Raw genomic sequence first — 20,000 nt, 5'->3', positions numbered from 1 at the left:
GGGCAGCAGTGGGAGGGGCCGGGGAGGGGGCGGGTCTCTCCTGGGTCTGGGTGGAGGGGAGGAGGGGTGGAGGAGAGGGGGAGGGGGACTGAGGGCTCTGAGCCGGGCCGGCAGGCTGCTGCGGCGTACCCGGACTGGAGCTGCCGGTAGAGCTGCCACCCGCCGCCACCATGGGGGACTGAGAGCCTGAGGACGGGCTCTGTCCGTTATCAGCGCCGGGAGAGACGCAGCCTTTAGACCGACTGTCCATCATCTCCAAAAATCTGCAAACACATCAGAAACAGCTTTTACAACACGGCCGACCCAAACCTCAGAACCAGAACCAGAACCCAGATAAAGAACCAGAACCGGAACTGGATGTTCTTACATGTCGTAGTTCTGGTCCTCTGTCTCCTGCTGGACCGTCAGCTCCTCCAGCGTGGCGTCCATGTCCAGCTGATTGGTCTCCAGCTGCCGTAACAACGTCTCTCTCTGCACACAGTTACCATCCAAACATTAACACTGACCTCACCCTGTCCCTGCAGTCCCCCCGTCCCCCCGTCGTCCCCCCGTCTCCCTGCCGTCCCCCTGCAGGTGTACCTGAAGCTGCAGGAAGGGGATGTTGAAGAAGCGGTGGAGGTACTTCAGTCCGAAGCCGTTTTTCATGGAAGACTCGGCGTAGTGGATGTAGGAGGAGCCCAGCGGTCTGATCCAATCAGAACATCAATAAACACTTAATTCATCAAAACATTAAGAACAGGGTTTTGTTCCGGAGGAGCATCAGCAGATAAAGATCAAAGCTCAGATCTCCTACCTGTTCATGCCGGAGATAAAGTCTCTGATGTCATCAGGCAGGATGACCCGGTGTTCCCCCATGTCTCTGTGATTTCCCAGAACACAGACTGGAACATGAGTGGGAACTCTGGGCAGCTCTCGCAGGATATAACTGTACGTCCTGTTTAAACATACAGAAACATTAACCTACCAAACACTTACTGACCAAACACCATCCCAACACTTACCCAACACCGCACAAACACTGATCCAACACTGACCCAACATGAACCAACACCGTACAAACTGTAACTACGTCCTATTTACACATACAGAAACATTAATCTACCAAACACTCACTGACCAAACACTGTCACAACACTTACCCAACACCGCACAAACACTGATCCAACACTGACCCAACATGAACCAACACCGTACAAACTGTAACTACGTCCTATTTACACATACAGAAACATTAATCTACCAAACGCTTACTGACCAAACACCGTCACAACACTGACCCAACACCGGCCAAACACTGATCCAACACTGACCCAACATGAACCAACATCGCACAAACTGTAACTACGTCCTATTTACACATACAGAAACATTAATCTACCAAACACTTACTGACCAAACACCGTCACAACACTTACCCAACACCGCACAAACACTGATCCAACACTGACCCAACATGAACCAACACCGTACAAACTGTACCTACGTCCTATTTACACATACAGAAACATTAATCTACCAAACACTTACTGACCAAACACCGTCACAATACTTACCCAACACCGCACAAACACTGATTCAACACTGACCCAACATGAACCAACACCGTACAAACTGTACCTACGTCCTATTTACACATACAGAAACATTAATCTACCAAAACGCTTACTGACCAAACACCGTCACAACACTTACCCAACACCGGCCAAACACTGTCCAAACACTGACCCAACACCGGCCAAACACTGTCCCAACACTGTACAAACTGTAACTACGTCCTGTTTAAACATACAGAAACATGAACACTTACTGACCAAACACCGTCCCAACACTTACCCAACACTTAACCAAACACTGACCCAACACGAAGCAACACTATACAAACTGTAACTACGTCCTGTTTACACATACAGAAACATTAATCTACCAAACACTTACTGACCAAACACCATTCCAACACTGACCCAACACTGACTCAACATTGGCCAAACACTTACTGACCAAACACCGTTCAAACACTGACCAAACACCGTCCAAACACTGACCAAACACCATCCAAACACTGACCAAACACGGTCCAAACACTGACCAAACACGGTCCAAACACTGACCAAACACCGTCCAAACACTGACCAAACACCATCCAAACACTGACCAAACACGGTCCAAACACTGACCCAACACCGGACAAACTGGTTGTGTGAAGATCTTCTCTGTAGAACCTTTACTAGATCAGACTGAAGATCAGACTGAAGATCAGACTGAAGATCAGACTGAAGATCAGAGGAGATCAGACTGAGGATCAGACTGAGGATCAGAGGAGATCAGACTGAGGATCAGAGGAGATCAGACTGAGGATCAGACTGAGGATCAGAGGAGATCAGACTGAGGATCAGAGGAGATCAGACTGAAGATCAGAGGAGATCAGACTGAAGATCAGACTGAGGATCAGAGGAGATCAGACTGAGGATCAGACTGAGGATCAGAGGAGATCAGACTGAGGATCAGACTGAGGATCAGAGGAGATCAGACTGAGGATCAGAGGAGATCAGACTGAGGATCAGACTGAGGATCAGAGATCAGAGGAGATCAGACTGAGGATCAGATCAGGATGAGGAGATAAAGGAGGATCTTACCACTGCTTGGTGATGTCGAACATCATGATCACCCCGTTACAGTTTTTATACACGTCCAGAAACTCTGCGTCCAGAGCAATCTCGCTCTCCGCCTGCGGAGAACCCGATAGAACCGGTTACCACACAAACCTCCACATTCCTCACATTACAGATATATATATATATTCAGTATAATATAAATATATATCACCATCACCAACCAACAGAACCTCATAAATCAGACTACAGCAGTGTAACAGCGCTGATCCAGAATCAGAACCGGATCAAAGACCCCCAGTTTTACCTCCTGTGGTTCGTTCTCCAGCTTCAGGGCGTCGCCTCGTTTCTTACTCTTTCCTTCAGGAGATGAAAACAAACACAGTCAGAACCGGAGCGGCTCGGAGAACCGGGTCAGCGGAAAATTACAGAACCACAGAAAGTGTTTATTACCAATACTGATAAAACTTTATCTGTAAACACGAGATTCAGTTCAACAGTAAACCAGAAACACAAACAAACAAACAAACAAATAAATAAATAAAGGAGCATGCCGTCTTCATCATGACACAAAATAACGTCTGGATTTGATCTAAATAAAGCAGGACATTTTACTCTAAACAAAACAGTGTAAACAATTCTACATACTTTAATAGTAACACATGTGGGCGTGTCCTAACTTTTTTCTCATGAGAACATTAAATTATTAAATATAATTATATTAATTATATTATAAATTATGAAGTCAGTTATTCAGTTGTGCATTTTTAGTTATTTTATCTCTCAGTCCTCAAAACAAAAAGATCACATGATCAGATTATCAAATACATTCAAAAATAGTTTAATTCCTAATTAATGCAATAAACACTCTGAGTTTCAGTATCAGATTATTTAATCACAGATGAATTATTTATAGTAATAGAAACAGTGAGGAGACTACATGTTAGATTAAATTATAATAGTTATAATCAATAGAATTAATATGAATCTGTGTACTGGTATATCTGCATTTACCGGTGCAGCCAATCAACAACCAGTAAACAGGGGCAGAGTTTACACGACGCACTGGAGAAAACACAACCCATTAAAAACAAAAACAGAACCAGAACCCCAAAATCTACAGTAAAGATGCACCGAAACAACTGAAAAGACTTAATTCATCCCAAACAATGACTCAATTATTTACAGCCACACTGCAGTGTTGCCATGGCTACATACAGCGCAGACCCAAAAACGGCAACTATTCAGTGAAATTTCACTTTCAGCATCACTAATCACTAATCCCTCTCAGTATCAGTTCACTCCTCTTCACTCTCCGCCTCTTTTTTCCGTCTGAAAGAGGCGAGCTGTACAGGGCTACAATAGTAACGTTAGGCTCTGCTAATTTAGAGTTAGTAGTTTTTTAGTTTAGCAAAACTCTGCTTTTCTCTCTTACTTGTGATGTATGTAGCACTGCTGAGGTAAATATTTTGCTGAAATATTATAACTGAGTAAAACTTCAATAAATATAAAAAAAGCTTTTGGCCAAATGATTCATTTTGTTTGGTTTCAGCTTCGGACTAAACGATTGATTTCGGTGCATCTCTGATTTACAGTCTACAGTCCGCATGCAGGAGAAGCTCACCTACACCTTCAGGAAGAGGAATTTTTTGGCCTGGGTGGAGCAGCAGGACAGAGCAAGACAAACAGCGTTAATACACACAGGTGTGTGTGTGTGTGTGTGTGTGTGTGTGTGGGAAGGACAGGACAGGGAGTGATTGATGAGTCTGATTGATTGACAGCGGGCAGTCTGCAAGTTTTAGCATTTTCCGTTCAGAACATAAAAAGGGTTAAAGGATGACAAAAAATAACTAATATAAAAGTTAATGTGCTATATAATCCTAATGCACTATATAATCCTAATGCACTATATAATGCTAATGCACTATATAATGCTAATGCACTATATAATGCTAATGCACTATATAATGCTAATGCGCTATATAATGCTAAAGCACTATATAACGTATATCTGTTACAGTACTGTATTTATTACACCAGACACGCTAATTCATTTTTTTAACTCACCTTTATCCACAACGTCCCAAACCTCCACCTTCACCACGTCGTCTGTAGCTGCAGAGACACCAGAGCACTGAGCACAATCTAACACCACTATTATTATTAATATTACTAACATTATTAATCTAATAAACTCAGTAATATTATATTAATAAAACTGCTGGGGTCTAATAAACTGAATTTACAGCAAAACTAACTCAGACACTGATCTACTGCAGTCTAATCACAGCCTGCAGGGGGCGGGGTTTACCTGGCCGTGTGTCTACATCACATTATAATAATCACAGGTGAAGAAGAAGAGGCACAAACCAGCGTCAGCAGCTCGGATATGATCGGCTCAAATAAAATAATAAATACATTGATCAGTGATAATCACAGTGATATTAATCACTGGTTTCATTATTCAGTCATTATCATTTACATCAGAACTAATGTTTAAAAGTATCCTAAGACTTTTATTTTGGAAAGTAAATGTTGGTGGTGGTGTTAAAGGTCGTACTCTTGTAGTTCCAGTGGATACTGGTGACCTGGATCTCCTGAGTGGGAATGTACTCCTCCTGAAACTTCCCGCCCTGCAGCCGCTGCCACAGCGTGCTCTTCCCGGTGTTCCGGTCGCCCCGGATCACGATCTTCACTACGGACAAACAGAACCAGAGCAGAACCGGAGTTACAGAACCACCTGATCATTCCAAACTCCGCCCACCAACCCAAAACACCACATTCAGCCTAAAAAACTGTATCTGATCCGACACGCCCACGACAGAACACTACCACCACCATGTTTAACAGATCAAGTGGCACTGCTCCAGATCCGATCCTTGGTTTCAATCCTTGTGTCCTAGAACCGGGACGGCTGTGTAAACAGAGGACAGAATTCGGGACGTCCCGAGGTTCTGGGAGAGCAGACTGTCCTGATCTGCAGCCGCAGGATCACAGCGGGACTAAAGAGCTCAGATGATGCAGATTATCAGATTATATCCTCTCAGAGATTATCTGATTATAATCATTTCAGTCTGTGATTATTAGAATCTGTCGGTATGAATTATGAACTGAATGAAATTCATTATTAAACAGATACAGAATCTGTGGGCGGGAGATTATATTGATCATACTGATATTTGCTAATGGCGATGCTGATTAATAAACAATTATAAAATATAGGCAAAATCAGAACTGCAATAAAACATAAAAATACCTGGAATAATATAAAAACATCTTTTTAAATATTAATGAAATATTAACTCGTGGGAGAGTATAGGTTCTGTCACAGAAACACAGAACATCAAAAAAAAAAAAAAAAATCATATTAAATATAAAAACAGGGAACCAGGGTTCTAATCCTGTATTATACATTAATCATGTCGAGACCCTTAATAATATATAGAATTATAACAATTATTATTAATCTGAATACTGATATTATTCTGATTGGAGATGTGAGGTTTTAGCGGGAGAGTGAGGTTCTGGATCTCACTGTTGTATTGGACTCCTTTAGCGAAGCGTCTCTGGAGGCTCTGGTTCATGGACTGCAGACCCGCCGGGATGTTCTTCTCCCTCGGCGGAACCGGCGGTTCTGAACCGACCAGCTTCTTCAGAGCCGACAGCATCCTGACCCGAACCCGAACCCCGACCAGAACCCGGACCAGAACCGCTCCTACTGCAGCCTCAGAACCGTACAGATATAAATCCTGGTCTGGATTCGCTGATCAAGCATTTCTCTGCTCCTTTGGAATTCTGGGTAAAATCTTCTTTAGATTACGATACCAGAACCTGCAAAGAAAAGACAAGAAAAGACCATCAGAACCAGAACCAGCACCAGAACCCAGAACACCAGCCGGTTCAGTCGGAAACAGGAGGCTCCAGAGGACGAACTGGGACCAGTTCCAACCCTGACCAACCAGTAAACACAGTCCTGGTACCATTTACATATGATGTACACTAGATTAGCATTTTAATCAGCAGTAGGAAGAATTACATTTCATTAAACCATTAGAAAATAAAATACATATACCCCTGTCAGATTATAATCACCACAATCACTATTTCTACAATCACCAACATCACTCCCATCACTACAATCAACATCCCTACCAACACAAACATCACTACAATCACAGACATCACTCCCCTCACTACAATCAACATCCCTACCAACACAAACATCACTACAATCACAGACATCACTCCCCTCACTACAATCAACATCACTACCAACACAAACATCACTACAATCACAGACATCACTCCCATCACTACAATCAACATCACTACCAACACAAACATCACTACAATCACCAACATCACTCCCCTCACTACAATCAACATCACTACCAACACAAACATCACTACAATCACAGACATCACTACAATCACAGACATCACTCCCCTCACTACAATCAACATCACTACCAACACAAACATCACTACAATCACCAACATCACTCCCATCACTACAATCAACATCACTACCAACACAAACATCACTACAATCACAGACATCACTCCCCTCACTACAATCACAGACATCACTCCCCTCACTACAATCAGCAACATCACTACAATCACAAACATCACTACAATCACAGACATCACTCCCCTCACTACAATCAGCAACATCACTACAATCAGCAACATCATTCTCATCAATAAAATCACCACTTCCATTATCATTATTACCCCCCCCCCCCCTCCCCGCTGCAGTGCAGTGAGCAGCTCTTTGATTATAATCACAGGCGCAGAGGATGTGATTAAAGTGGTGATGATTCAGAGCTGAAAGCTAAAGGCTAGTTTAGCTTAGCTTAGCTAACAGCTGCGGCTACAGCGCGCGAGTACAGCCGGGTACCTGCGGATCACTTACTTCATATTTTCAGCTCATTTTATCCGCCGGACTAAAATCAACAGACCCGTCCGAACCGGCCGAACCCAACAGCGCACAGAACCACACCGAACCGCAGCACAGAACCACACGGGGAAATCAGGGGCGCGTCCCACACGGCCTACACGCTCCCTACCTAGGGCACTAGTTCTTCTGGCCAGAGCCTGAAACCCAGTTTAAATATTAAATAACAATAAAAATATACATATTTCACAATTTTCATGACAATACTGACTAAACTATTTTATATTAATCTATTTTACACTTTATTCTGGGTAATATTTATTTATATTTATTGATGTAGGAAAGGTTGTATAAGAGTGTTTTATGTTAATGTTAGTAAGTTTTATTATTCTATTTAAAAAAAACTAGTAATTTATTATAAACTGGCAACTTTTCAGTTTGTAAAGAGTAATTATTCCTGAAACATTCTTCCAACTGCACTTTAAATAATCTCTTCAGCTGTAGGCAGTAGGGTGTAGGGAGCAAGAAAGACAATATGTGAATAGATGGCGCCCAGAAATCGTGAAAGTGGCTAAAAAAGGAAATAGCACCCCGTGATGTGTCACAATAAAAGTCCCTTGCAAGAAAACCTCCTATTATGTTACGAGTCAAATTGATCCTTTTTCAAGTTTAAATATCAAGAAAAAAATAGTTAAAAGTATTTTTTTTCAGTATTATATATGTTGGGCTTTCAAAAGTAAAAATGTAGTGAAAGATTAAAAGAAGTTTGAAAATGTTTTAATGAAAAACGAGTGAATTACTGAACCATTACATATTAAGAGGTAAAGAACAGCATTGCAGTAAATATTGGTAGAATAATTAATAATGGAGTCAAAATGAAATATTCACACTGCTTTTTAGGATTATATTTTTGGTTTCTTTTAAATAATTAAACATGCAGTGGGTCAAACTGACCAGAGAACACCATTACTGTTCCTGATAAATGAACATAATAGTAAGGTTATATATATTTATTGTAAAAAATACAAACAAACAAACAAACAAACAAAAAAGTCAGGTCCATAACTGTGAGCACATTCTCATAAATTATTATATAACAGTAATTAATATTGAATTAATAAATGATGTAATAATCTATAATCAGAGTTATCAGAGTCATAGTTATATATATTTGTTATTGTTAAAAAAAGCACAGTGGCACAATAAACACTTAAGTTTTATATTAATACTCAAACAATATATATAATATTCTTCATCATCTTTATTCATGTTATTCCAAAAATATACACAGAAGAAGATCTATGAAAATATCACAGTTAGCTTTAATGTTTTATTTTATTAAAATTAAGTTCTGAGTTTTACAGCGATTATAGTATTATATAATTATTATACCCATTATAGTGAGATATTGGGTGGAATCGTATAGATCACTGATCACTCTGATCAATATCCCGTGTTTTTGATGGTGATCTTCTGATTCGCTGTAATATTAAAATCCTCCATCCCTGAAAAACAAATCAGAAAAAATCTTTATATAATTAATAATCCGACAAATCAGTTCAGCAATAAAAACAATTACACTGGAATACTGTGTGTGTGTATGTAGTGTGTGTGTGTGTGTGTGTGTAGTGTGTGTGTGTGTGTATGTAGTGTGTGTGTGTGTGTGTGTGTGTAGTGTGTGTGTGTGTGTGTGTGTGTAGTGTGTGTGTGTGTATGTAGTGTGTGTGTGTGTGTATGTAGTGTGTGTGTGTATATAGTGTGTGTGTATAGTGTGTGTGTATAGTGTGTGTATAGTGTGTGTGTGTATAGTGTGTGTGTGTATAGTGTGTGTGTATAGTGTGTGTGTATAGTGTGTGTGTGTGTGTATAGTGTGTGTATAGTGTGTGTGTGTGTGTATAGTGTGTGTGTGTGTGTGTGTGTATAGTGTGTGTGTATAGTGTGTGTGTATAGTGTGTGTATAGTGTGTGTGTATAGTGTGTGTGTGTATAGTGTGTGTGTGTATAGTGTGTGTGTGTATAGTGTGTGTGTATAGTGTGTGTGTGTATAGTGTGTGTGTATAGTGTGTGTGTGTATAGTGTGTGTGTATAGTGTGTGTATAGTGTGTGTGTATAGTGTGTGTGTGTATAGTGTGTGTGTATAGTGTGTGTGTGTGTATAGTGTGTGTGTGTATAGTGTGTGTGTATAGTGTGTGTGTGTGTATAGTGTGTGTGTGTGTATAGTGTGTGTATAGTGTGTATAGTGTGTGTGTATAGTGTGTGTGTGTGTATAGTGTGTGTATAGTGTGTATAGTGTGTGTGTGTATAGTGTGTGTGTGTATAGTGTGTGTGTGTATAGTGTGTGTGTGTATAGTGTGTGTGTATAGTGTGTGTGTGTATAGTGTGTGTGTATAGTGTGTATAGTGTGTGTGTGTATAGTGTGTGTGTATAGTGTGTGTGTGTGTGTATAGTGTGTGTGTGTAGTGTGTGTGTATAGTGTGTGTGTGTGTGTATAGTGTGTGTGTGTAGTGTGTGTGTATAGTGTGTGTGTGTATAGTGTGTGTGTATAGTGTGTGTGTATAGTGTGTGTGTATAGTGTGTGTGTGTGTATAGTGTGTGTATAGTGTGTGTATAGTGTGTATAGTGTGTGTGTGTATAGTGTGTGTGTATAGTGTGTGTGTGTATAGTGTGTGTGTATAGTGTGTGTGTGTATAGTGTGTGTGTGTATAGTGTGTGTGTGTATAGTGTGTGTGTATAGTGTGTGTGTGTATAGTGTGTGTGTGTGTATAGTGTGTGTATAGTGTGTGTGTATAGTGTGTATAGTGTGTGTGTGTATAGTGTGTGTATAGTGTGTGTGTATAGTGTGTGTGTATAGTGTGTGTGTGTATAGTGTGTGTGTATAGTGTGTGTGTATAGTGTGTGTGTATAGTGTGTGTATAGTGTGTGTGTGTGTATAGTGTGTGTGTGTATAGTGTGTGTGTGTATAGTGTGTGTGTATAGTGTGTGTGTATAGTGTGTGTGTATAGTGTGTGTGTGTATAGTGTGTGTGTGTATAGTGTGTGTGTATAGTGTGTGTGTGTGTATAGTGTGTATAGTGTGTGTATAGTGTGTATAGTGTGTATTGTGTGTGTATAGTGTGTATAGTGTGTATAGTGTGTGTGTGTATAGTGTGTATAGTGTGTATAGTGTGTGTGTGTATAGTGTGTGTGTATAGTGTGTGTGTGTATAGTGTGTGTGTATAGTGTGTGTGTATAGTGTGTGTGTGTATAGTGTGTGTGTGTATAGTGTGTGTGTGTATAGTGTGTGTGTATAGTGTGTGTGTGTATAGTGTGTATAGTGTGTGTGTGTGTATAGTGTGTGTATAGTGTGTGTGTATAGTGTGTATAGTGTGTGTGTGTATAGTGTGTGTGTGTATAGTGTGTATAGTGTGTATAGTGTGTGTGTGTATAGTGTGTATAGTGTGTGTGTGTATAGTGTGTGTGTATAGTGTGTATAGTGTGTGTGTATAGTGTGTGTGTGTGTGTACAGTGTGTGTGTATAGTGTGTATAGTGTGTGTGTATAGTGTGTGTGTGTATAGTGTGTGTGTGTGTATAGTGTGTGTGTATAGTGTGTGTGTGTATAGTGTGTGTGTATAGTGTGTGTGTATAGTGTGTGTGTATAGTGTGTATAGTGTGTGTGTATAGTGTGTGTGTGTGTGTATAGTGTGTGTGTGTGTATAGTGTGTGTGTGTGTATAGTGTGTGTGTGTGTGTATAGTGTGTGTGTGTGTGTAGTGTGTGTGTATAGTGTGTGTGTGTGTATAGTGTGTGTGTGTGTGTGTGTGTGTGTGTATAGTGTGTGTGTGTGTGTGTGTGTATAGTGTGTGTGTATAGTGTGTATAGTGTGTGTATAGTGTGTGTGTGTGTATAGTGTGTGTGTATAGTGTGTGTGTGTGTATAGTGTGTGTGTATAGTGTGTGTGTGTATAGTGTGTGTGTATAGTGTGTGTGTATAGTGTGTATAGTGTGTGTGTATAGTGTGTGTGTGTATAGTGTGTGTGTATAGTGTGTATAGTGTGTGTGTATAGTGTGTGTGTGTGTATAGTGTGTGTGTATAGTGTGTGTGTGTGTGTGTGTATAGTGTGTGTGTGTGTGTATAGTGTGTATAGTGTGTGTGTATAGTGTGTGTGTGTGTGTGTATAGTGTGTGTGTGTGTGTATAGTGTGTATAGTGTGTGTGTATAGTGTGTGTGTGTGTATAGTGTGTGTGTGTGTATAGTGTGTATAGTGTGTGTGTATAGTGTGTATAGTGTGTGTGTATAGTGTGTGTGTATAGTGTGTGTGTATAGTGTGTATAGTGTGTGTGTATAGTGTGTGTGTATAGTGTGTGTGTATAGTGTGTGTGTGTATAGTGTGTGTGTATAGTGTGTATAGTGTGTGTGTATAGTGTGTGTGTGTGTGTATAGTGTGTGTGTGTGTGTATAGTGTGTATAGTGTGTGTGTATAGTGTGTATAGTGTGTGTGTATAGTGTGTATAGTGTGTGTGTGTGTATAGTGTGTGTGTGTATAGTGTGTATAGTGTGTGTGTATAGTGTGTGTGTATAGTGTGTGTGTGTGTATAGTGTGTGTGTATAGTGTGTGTGTGTATAGTGTGTGTGTATAGTGTGTATAGTGTGTGTGTATAGTGTGTGTGTGTGTGTGTATAGTGTGTGTGTGTGTGTGTATAGTGTGTATAGTGTGTGTGTATAGTGTGTATAGTGTGTGTGTATAGTGTGTATAGTGTGTGTGTATAGTGTGTGTGTATAGTGTGTGTGTATAGTGTGTGTGTATAGTGTGTATAGTGTGTGTGTATAGTGTGTGTGTGTATAGTGTGTGTGTGTATAGTGTGTGTGTGTATAGTGTGTGTGTGTATAGTGTGTGTGTGTATAGTGTGTGTGTATAGTGTGTGTGTGTATAGTGTGTGTGTATAGTGTGTGTGTATAGTGTGTATAGTGTGTGTGTATAGTGTGTGTGTGTGTGTATAGTGTGTGTGTGTATAGTGTGTGTGTATAGTGTGTGTGTATAGTGTGTGTGTATAGTGTGTATAGTGTGTGTGTGTATAGTGTGTGTGTATAGTGTGTGTGTATAGTGTGTGTGTATAGTGTGTATAGTGTGTGTGTATAGTGTGTGTGTGTATAGTGTGTGTGTATAGTGTGTGTGTGTATAGTGTGTGTGTATAGTGTGTGTGTGTATAGTGTGTGTGTGTATAGTGTGTGTGTGTGTGTATAGTGTGTGTGTGTATAGTGTGTGTGTGTGTATAGTGTGTGTGTATAGTGTGTGTGTGTGTGTGTATAGTGTGTGTGTGTATAGTGTGTGTGTGTATAGTGTGTGTGTATAGTGTGTGTAGTGTGTGTGTGTGTATAGTGTGTGTGTGTGTGTGTGTGTATAGTGTGTGTGTATAGTGTGTGTGTATAGTGTGTGTGTATAGTGTGTGTGTGTGTGTGTGTATAGTGTGTGTGTATAGTGTGTGTGTATAGTGTGTGTGTGTATAGTGTGTATAGTGTGTGTGTATAGTGTGTGTGTGTATAGTGTGTGTGTGTGTGTATAGTGTGTGTGTATAGTGTGTATAGTGTGTGTGTATAGTGTGTGTGTGTATAGTGTGTGTGTATAGTGTGTGTGTGTATAGTGTGTGTGTATAGTGTGTGTGTGTATAGTGTGTGTGTGTATAGTGTGTGTGTGTGTGTATAGTGTGTGTGTGTATAGTGTGTGTGTGTGTATAGTGTGTGTGTATAGTGTGTGTGTGTGTGTGTATAGTGTGTGTGTGTATAGTGTGTGTGTGTATAGTGTGTGTGTATAGTGTGTGTAGTGTGTGTGTGTGTATAGTGTGTGTGTGTGTGTGTGTGTATAGTGTGTGTGTATAGTGTGTGTGTATAGTGTGTGTGTATAGTGTGTGTGTGTGTGTGTGTATAGTGTGTGTGTATAGTGTGTGTGTATAGTGTGTGTGTGTATAGTGTGTATAGTGTGTGTGTATAGTGTGTGTGTGTATAGTGTGTGTGTGTGTGTATAGTGTGTGTGTATAGTGTGTGTGTATAGTGTGTGTGTGTATAGTGTGTATAGTGTGTGTGTATAGTGTGTGTGTGTGTATAGTGTGTGTGTGTGTGTGTGTATAGTGTGTATAGTGTGTGTGTGTATAGTGTGTGTGTATAGTGTGTATAGTGTGTGTGTATAGTGTGTATAGTGTGTGTGTATAGTGTGTGTGTGTGTGTATAGTGTGTGTGTATAGTGTGTATAGTGTGTGTGTGTATAGTGTGTGTGTGTGTATAGTGTGTGTGTATAGTGTGTGTGTGTGTATAGTGTGTGTGTGTGTGTATAGTGTGTGTGTATAGTGTGTATAGTGTGTGTGTGTGTATAGTGTGTGTGTATAGTGTGTATAGTGTGTGTGTATAGTGTGTGTGTATAGTGTGTGTGTATAGTGTGTGTGTGTATAGTGTGTGTGTATAGTGTGTGTGTATAGTGTGTGTGTGTGTATAGTGTGTGTGTATAGTGTGTATAGTGTGTGTGTATAGTGTGTGTGTATAGTGTGTATAGTGTGTGTGTATAGTGTGTGTGTGTATAGTGTGTGTGTGTGTATAGTGTGTGTATAGTGTGTGTATAGAGTGTATAGTGTGTGTGTATAGTGTGTGTGTGTGTGTATAGTGTGTGTGTGTGTATAGTGTGAGTGTATAGTGTGTGTGTATAGTGTGTGTGTATAGTGTGTGTGTATAGTGTGTGTGTATAGTGTGTGTGTATAGTGTGTATAGTGTGTGTGTATAGTGTGTGTGTGTGTATAGTGTGTGTGTATAGTGTGTATAGTGTGTGTGTATAGTGTGTGTGTATAGTGTGTGTGTATAGTGTGTGTGTATAGTGTGTATAGTGTGTGTGTATAGTGTGTGTGTGTATAGTGTGTGTGTATAGTGTGTGTGTGTATAGTGTGTGTGTATAGTGTGTATAGTGTGTGTGTGTATAGTGTGTGTGTGTGTATAGTGTGTGTGTATAGTGTGTGTGTGTGTGTGTATAGTGTGTGTGTGTATAGTGTGTGTGTGTATAGTGTGTGTGTATAGTGTGTGTGTATAGTGTATGTGTGTGTGTGTATAGTGTGTGTGTGTATAGTGTGTGTGTGTATAGTGTGTGTGTATAGTGTGTATAGTGTGTGTGTATAGTGTGTGTGTGTGTATAGTGTGTGTGTATAGTGTGTATAGTGTGTGTGTATAGTGTGTGTGTATAGTGTGTGTGTATAGTGTGTATAGTGTGTGTGTATAGTGTGTGTGTGTATAGTGTGTGTGTATAGTGTGTGTGTGTATAGTGTGTGTGTATAGTGTGTATAGTGTGTGTGTGTATAGTGTGTGTGTGTGTATAGTGTGTGTGTATAGTGTGTGTGTGTGTGTGTATAGTGTGTGTGTGTATAGTGTGTGTGTGTATAGTGTGTGTGTGTATAGTGTGTGTGTATAGTGTGTGTGTATAGTGTGTGTAGTGTGTGTGTGTGTGTATAGTGTGTGTGTGTGTGTGTGTGTATAGTGTGTGTGTATAGTGTGTGTGTATAGTGTGTGTGTGTGTGTGTGTATAGTGTGTGTGTATAGTGTGTGTGTATAGTGTGTGTGTGTATAGTGTGTATAGTGTGTGTGTATAGTGTGTGTGTGTATAGTGTGTGTGTGTGTGTATAGTGTGTGTGTATAGTGTGTGTGTATAGTGTGTGTGTGTATAGTGTGTGTGTATAGTGTGTGTGTATAGTGTGTATAGTGTGTGTGTATAGTGTGTGTGTGTGTATAGTGTGTGTGTGTGTGTGTGTGTGTATAGTGTGTGTATAGTGTGTGTGTGTGTATAGTGTGTGTGTATAGTGTGTATAGTGTGTGTGTATAGTGTGTGTGTATAGTGTGTATAGTGTGTGTGTATAGTGTGTGTGTGTGTATAGTGTGTGTGTGTGTATAGTGTGTGTATAGTGTGTGTATAGTGTGTGTGTGTATAGAGTGTATAGTGTGTGTGTATAGTGTGTGTGTGTGTATAGTGTGTGTGTGTGTATAGTGTGAGTGTATAGTGTGTGTGTATAGTGTGTGTGTATAGTGTGTGTGTATAGTGTGTATAGTGTGTGTGTATAGTGTGTGTGTGTGTATAGTGTGTGTGTGTGTATAGTGTGTGTGTATAGTGTGTGTGTATAGTGTGTGTGTATAGTGTGTGTGTATAGTGTGTGTGTATAGTGTGTGTGTGTGTATAGTGTGTGTGTGTGTATAGTGTGAGTGTATAGTGTGTGTGTATAGTGTGTGTGTATAGTGTGTGTGTATAGTGTGTGTGTATAGTGTGTATAGTGTGTGTGTATAGTGTGTGTGTATAGTGTGTGTGTGTGTATAGTGTGTGTGTGTGTATAGTGTGTGTGTATAGTGTGTGTGTATAGTGTGTGTGTATAGTGTGTGTGTGTATAGTGTGTGTGTGTGTATAGTGTGTGTGTATAGTGTGTGTGTATAGTGTGTGTGTATAGTGTGTGTGTATAGTGTGTGTGTATAGTGTGTGTGTATAGTGTGTGTGTATAGTGTGTGTGTATAGTGTGAGTGTATAGTGTGTGTGTGTGTGTGTATAGTGTGTGTGTGTGTATAGTGTGTGTGTATAGTGTGTGTGTATAGTGTGTGTGTGTGTGTGTGAGACTGACCCTGGGTCAGGTTGGTACCGTCAGTAGAGAGGTTCCAGTACCGGCGGTCGGTTTGTCGGGCCTGTTCTCCGTTCACTCGGCTCAGAAACTTTCCCCACAGACTGTTCTCCGTCTCAAACCTACAGAACCAGAACCAGAACCAAAAACCCGAGACAGATCTTTTAGCACATTCTCACATAAATGATTATATAACAGTAATTAATATTGAATTAATAAATGATAATCTATAATCAGAGAGACTGACGTAAAGCCCATCTGATGATCCTGCAGCAGCTTCAGAACCTCCAGCAGTGTGGATCCACTCGGAACCTCAAACCGGTACTCCACCGCCGAGCCGTCAGCCTTCAGAACCTCCACCTGCACCGGAACCGGGGACAGATCCGCCAGAACCTCCACCACCGGCTCATCGTCCAGAACCAGAGAGTCTGATCAGAAACAAAATCATTCAGAAATCAAAATGTGAAGTGTTAAATAATAAAATATACACTCTGATAAATTAATATTGAATTAATAAATGAATTAAAATGACGTTATGATTGTTAAAAATGACAGAATTGCAAAATAACTAAATGAATCAGTAAAGTAAATGAAGAGATAAACAGGATAAATTGATGGTCAGTGGTGATGTTCCTGTAGGGGGCGCAGGTGAGCGTGTCGGGGGTCAGTACCGTCCTCGTTACGGCAGTCTCCGCCCCTCAGGTGGAGATAGGTGCGCTGCTGGAGGGCAGGCAGGGTCTGGGACAGGGCCATGGGGCTGTGGTAGCGCCCTCTCCTGGCGTCGGAACGGAGAGCCTCCATGGGGGCGGAGCATCGCAGCTCACCTCCGCCAATCACCTGCAGCGCCTGCAGAACAGAGCGGAACCAACGTGAATCTTCTAGAACCCATACAGTACCAGAACCCTCCAAATCCCCTCCGTTACGTTTCTCTGTAACTGTAATGGTGTGTAACGGTCACTGTGTGTAACGGTCACTGTGTGTAACGTCTGTAACGGTCACTGTGTGTAACGGTCACTGTGTGTAACGTCTGTAACGGTCACTGTGTGTAACGGTCACTGTGTGTAACGGTCACTGTGTGTAACGGTCTATAATGGTCACTGTGTGTAACGGTCACTGTGTGTAACGTCTGTAACGGTCACTGTGTGTAATGGTCACTGTGTGTAACGGTCACTGTGTGTAACGGTCTATAACGGTCACTGTGTGTAACGGTCTATAACGGTCACTGTGTGTAACGGTCACTGTGTGTAACGGTCTATAACGGTCACTGTGTGTAACGGTCTATAACGGTCACTGTGTGTAACGGTCACTGTGTGTAACGGTCTGTGACGGTCACTGGGTGTAACGGTCTGTGACGGTCACTGTGTGTAACGGTCTGTGACGGTCACTGTGTAACGGTCTGTGACGGTCACTGTGTGTAACGGTCTGTAACGGTCACTGTGTGTAACGGTCTATAACGGTCACTGTGTGTAACGGTCACTGTGTGTAACGGTCACTGTGTGTAACGGTCTGTGACGGTCACTGTGTGTAACGGTCTGTAACAGTCACTGTGTGTAACGGTCTATAACGGTCACTGTGTGTAACGGTCACTGTGTGTAACGGTCTGTAACGGTCACTGTGTGTAACGGTCTGTAACGGTCACTGTGTGTAACGGTCTGTAACAGTCACTGTGTGTAACGGTCTGTAACAGTCACTGTGTGTAACGGTCACTGTGTGTAACGGTCTGTAACGGTCACTGTGTGTAACGGTCTGTAACGGTCCGGCGGTTAATAACGGAACAGTTTTCTGGTTTCTCAGCTTTAAGCTGAGTTGGGTTTATTAAAGCAGGGAACCGGGCCGGAGCGGATCAGCGGATGTATGATGTTTGATTGGGTCTCAGAGCGCTGAGATCAGTTCTGGGCGGAGTGAGACTCACCTGCAGGACCAATCCGGTGCTGAACTGGTTGCCGAGGTGACCGTCGGCTCGCTGAGAGTCCAGAAGCTTCTGTTTGATGTTGGTGAGAGATTTCTCCAGATCCTCCTCGTTCCTCACCGACGTTCCTGCTTCCTTCAGACACTGCAGAGCCAGAGCCGCCATCGCATACGAGTCTGCATTAATCAATAATCATAAATCAATAATCATTAATCAATAATCATTAAATCAATAATCATTAATCAATAATCATTAAATCAATAATCATTAATCAATAATCATTAATCAATAATCATAAATCAGAATTTAACGTTATACAGTAACAGTTCTTTATGAATGTAAATATAGAGAACTGCAGAACCGGACCGGGTCAGACCGGGTCAGCTCACCGATGGGGGCGGAGTCTCCATGTTTGATCAGGCCGTGATTGACAGCGTGGATCAGTTTGTGGCTGACGTGCGCGCTGACCCTGACTCCGCCCACACACAGCGCCAGCATGCCCAGCGAGTACTGGTAGTAGGTGGTGAGGGGGCGGCGGCTTACTGGGAGGAGAGGAGGGGTTTAATACAGATATTATTAACATCACAATAAATACAAATAAATAAATCAGTAAATTCTCATATTAAACACAAAGATCAAACAGACTGAAACTAAAAAACAGTTCAAATGATAAAATACAGAACAGCAATTAAAAGTGGAGTTTTAGTTTATATTTAGGATCAGTTTTACAGCAGGATCAGGGTTAGTCCTGAAATTTCCCATTAAAATCGAAATATAATTCAGGACTAAAAAACAGTTTATTACTTAAACAAAAACAACGTTTCCTAAAGTTACAGGAAATATATTCACTATAAAACACGATAAACCTGATCAGGAATCAGTTACAGGATGATGAGATAATTCGGGGCGAGAGACACTCACAGGCTATGTGCTCCTTCTCTCTCTCCAGCTGCCTCTTCAGGTGGCTGAGCAGGTGTTCGGGGGCGTCGCCGTCGCTCAGGGTGAGGCTGGTCAGGTCGTGGCAGGAGGACCTCAGTGCCAGCACGTACAGCGCCAGCTGACCCGTCACCGCCTGACCCGCCGCCAGCGAGCTGCAGCACAAAGACCGGACCCGGTATTACAGTCAGAACCGGAGACTGGACACTGGCGCCAGATATCATGGGACACGTTCAGAAGTGTTGTGGACTGCATGACCCAGTGGTTCTAATATTCTGGCTGATCAGTGTATATTAGTGGTATATTATGGGATGTTTTGATTGATATCTGAGGACAGTGAGATGTACCTCTGGAGGTTCTGGTGGAGTTGGGTCTTCAGCCGGGTCAGGTGCTGGTTCTCCATGGCGAGGTTGTGGTGGGCGGAGAGACGCAGGGCGAGGTGGACGCTGGGATTGGGCGGAGCTTCCGGTTCCTCGACGGAGCGCAGGAGATCTTTATTCAGCCGGAGGATGAGCTCGTCATGATCCGGCGCTGTCGGGTCAGAGAGCAGGACAAGATACAGAGAGTCATTTACAAATATGTAAAAATGATATTATGCATTATATGTATACATACTGTAGTTATGCAAAAGTACTTTACTATTAACCAGTGGAGTGAAGCTCCGCCCACACAGGTGGCTAAACCTGCCCCTGACCCGCTGCTGCCTCAGCACTGACGACCATGTGACCGTCCATAAACCCAGACCCGACCAGAACCAGAGCAAAGTCCCCGTTCTGACCCGAATCACCCGGTTTATAAAACACTAGAACGCAACTTCTTACAACTTCCAGATCCTGAATATTCATTTCAAATAAATTCACACACACATACTATACAGCATATAGACTACAAATACTGTATATAGACTACAAACAACGTATATAGACAATAAATACTGTATATAGACTGTACACAGACAAGCTGAATATAGACTATACAAATAATGTATGCAGACTATACACAGACTGTATATAAACTGTACAGACAAAGTATATAGTTAGAT

The 20,000-nt window shown here is 41.5% G+C and overlaps 2 protein-coding genes across 3 annotated transcripts in view; both read right to left on the bottom strand.

Annotated features, from left to right (window-relative positions):
• The window catches only part of rabl6b (RAB, member RAS oncogene family-like 6b), a 13,818-nt gene extending 6,154 nt beyond the window's left edge, over window positions 1–7,664 (bottom strand). Inside the window, exons 1-11 of one of the 2 annotated variants that reach the window (XM_049470357.1) lie at window positions 7,528–7,664; window positions 6,145–6,440; window positions 5,170–5,304; window positions 4,677–4,724; window positions 4,234–4,263; window positions 2,917–2,969; window positions 2,634–2,725; window positions 794–934; window positions 580–685; window positions 368–471; window positions 1–263 (exon numbers count right to left, since the gene is read on the bottom strand). The exon at window positions 1–263 is cut by the window's left edge and continues 126 nt beyond it. In XM_049470357.1, coding sequence (XP_049326314.1) covers window positions 1–263; window positions 368–471; window positions 580–685; window positions 794–934; window positions 2,634–2,725; window positions 2,917–2,969; window positions 4,234–4,263; window positions 4,677–4,724; window positions 5,170–5,304; window positions 6,145–6,277 — 1,105 coding nt within the window. In that variant the 5' untranslated portion in view covers window positions 6,278–6,440; window positions 7,528–7,664. The remainder of the gene's footprint in view (window positions 264–367; window positions 472–579; window positions 686–793; window positions 935–2,633; window positions 2,726–2,916; window positions 2,970–4,233; window positions 4,264–4,676; window positions 4,725–5,169; window positions 5,305–6,144; window positions 6,441–7,527) is intronic. The other variant, XM_049470358.1, reaches the window with a different exon arrangement.
• Window positions 7,665–8,752: 1,088 nt separating this feature from the next.
• Window positions 8,753–20,000, bottom strand: part of tcn2 (transcobalamin II) — an 11,573-nt gene continuing 325 nt past the window's right edge. Inside the window, exons 2-9 of the mRNA XM_049470359.1 lie at window positions 19,306–19,489; window positions 18,944–19,113; window positions 18,412–18,564; window positions 18,026–18,198; window positions 16,785–16,959; window positions 16,361–16,541; window positions 16,117–16,235; window positions 8,753–9,014 (exon numbers count right to left, since the gene is read on the bottom strand). Of these exons, the coding sequence (XP_049326316.1) occupies window positions 8,953–9,014; window positions 16,117–16,235; window positions 16,361–16,541; window positions 16,785–16,959; window positions 18,026–18,198; window positions 18,412–18,564; window positions 18,944–19,113; window positions 19,306–19,489 (1,217 nt within the window). The 3' untranslated portion in view covers window positions 8,753–8,952. The remainder of the gene's footprint in view (window positions 9,015–16,116; window positions 16,236–16,360; window positions 16,542–16,784; window positions 16,960–18,025; window positions 18,199–18,411; window positions 18,565–18,943; window positions 19,114–19,305; window positions 19,490–20,000) is intronic.

The sequence above is a fragment of the Astyanax mexicanus genome, chromosome 22 (genome assembly GCF_023375975.1).
Source record: "Astyanax mexicanus isolate ESR-SI-001 chromosome 22, AstMex3_surface, whole genome shotgun sequence".
Lineage (NCBI taxonomy): Eukaryota > Metazoa > Chordata > Actinopteri > Characiformes > Acestrorhamphidae > Astyanax > Astyanax mexicanus.
This window is presented reverse-complemented; position numbering and strand designations above follow the sequence as displayed.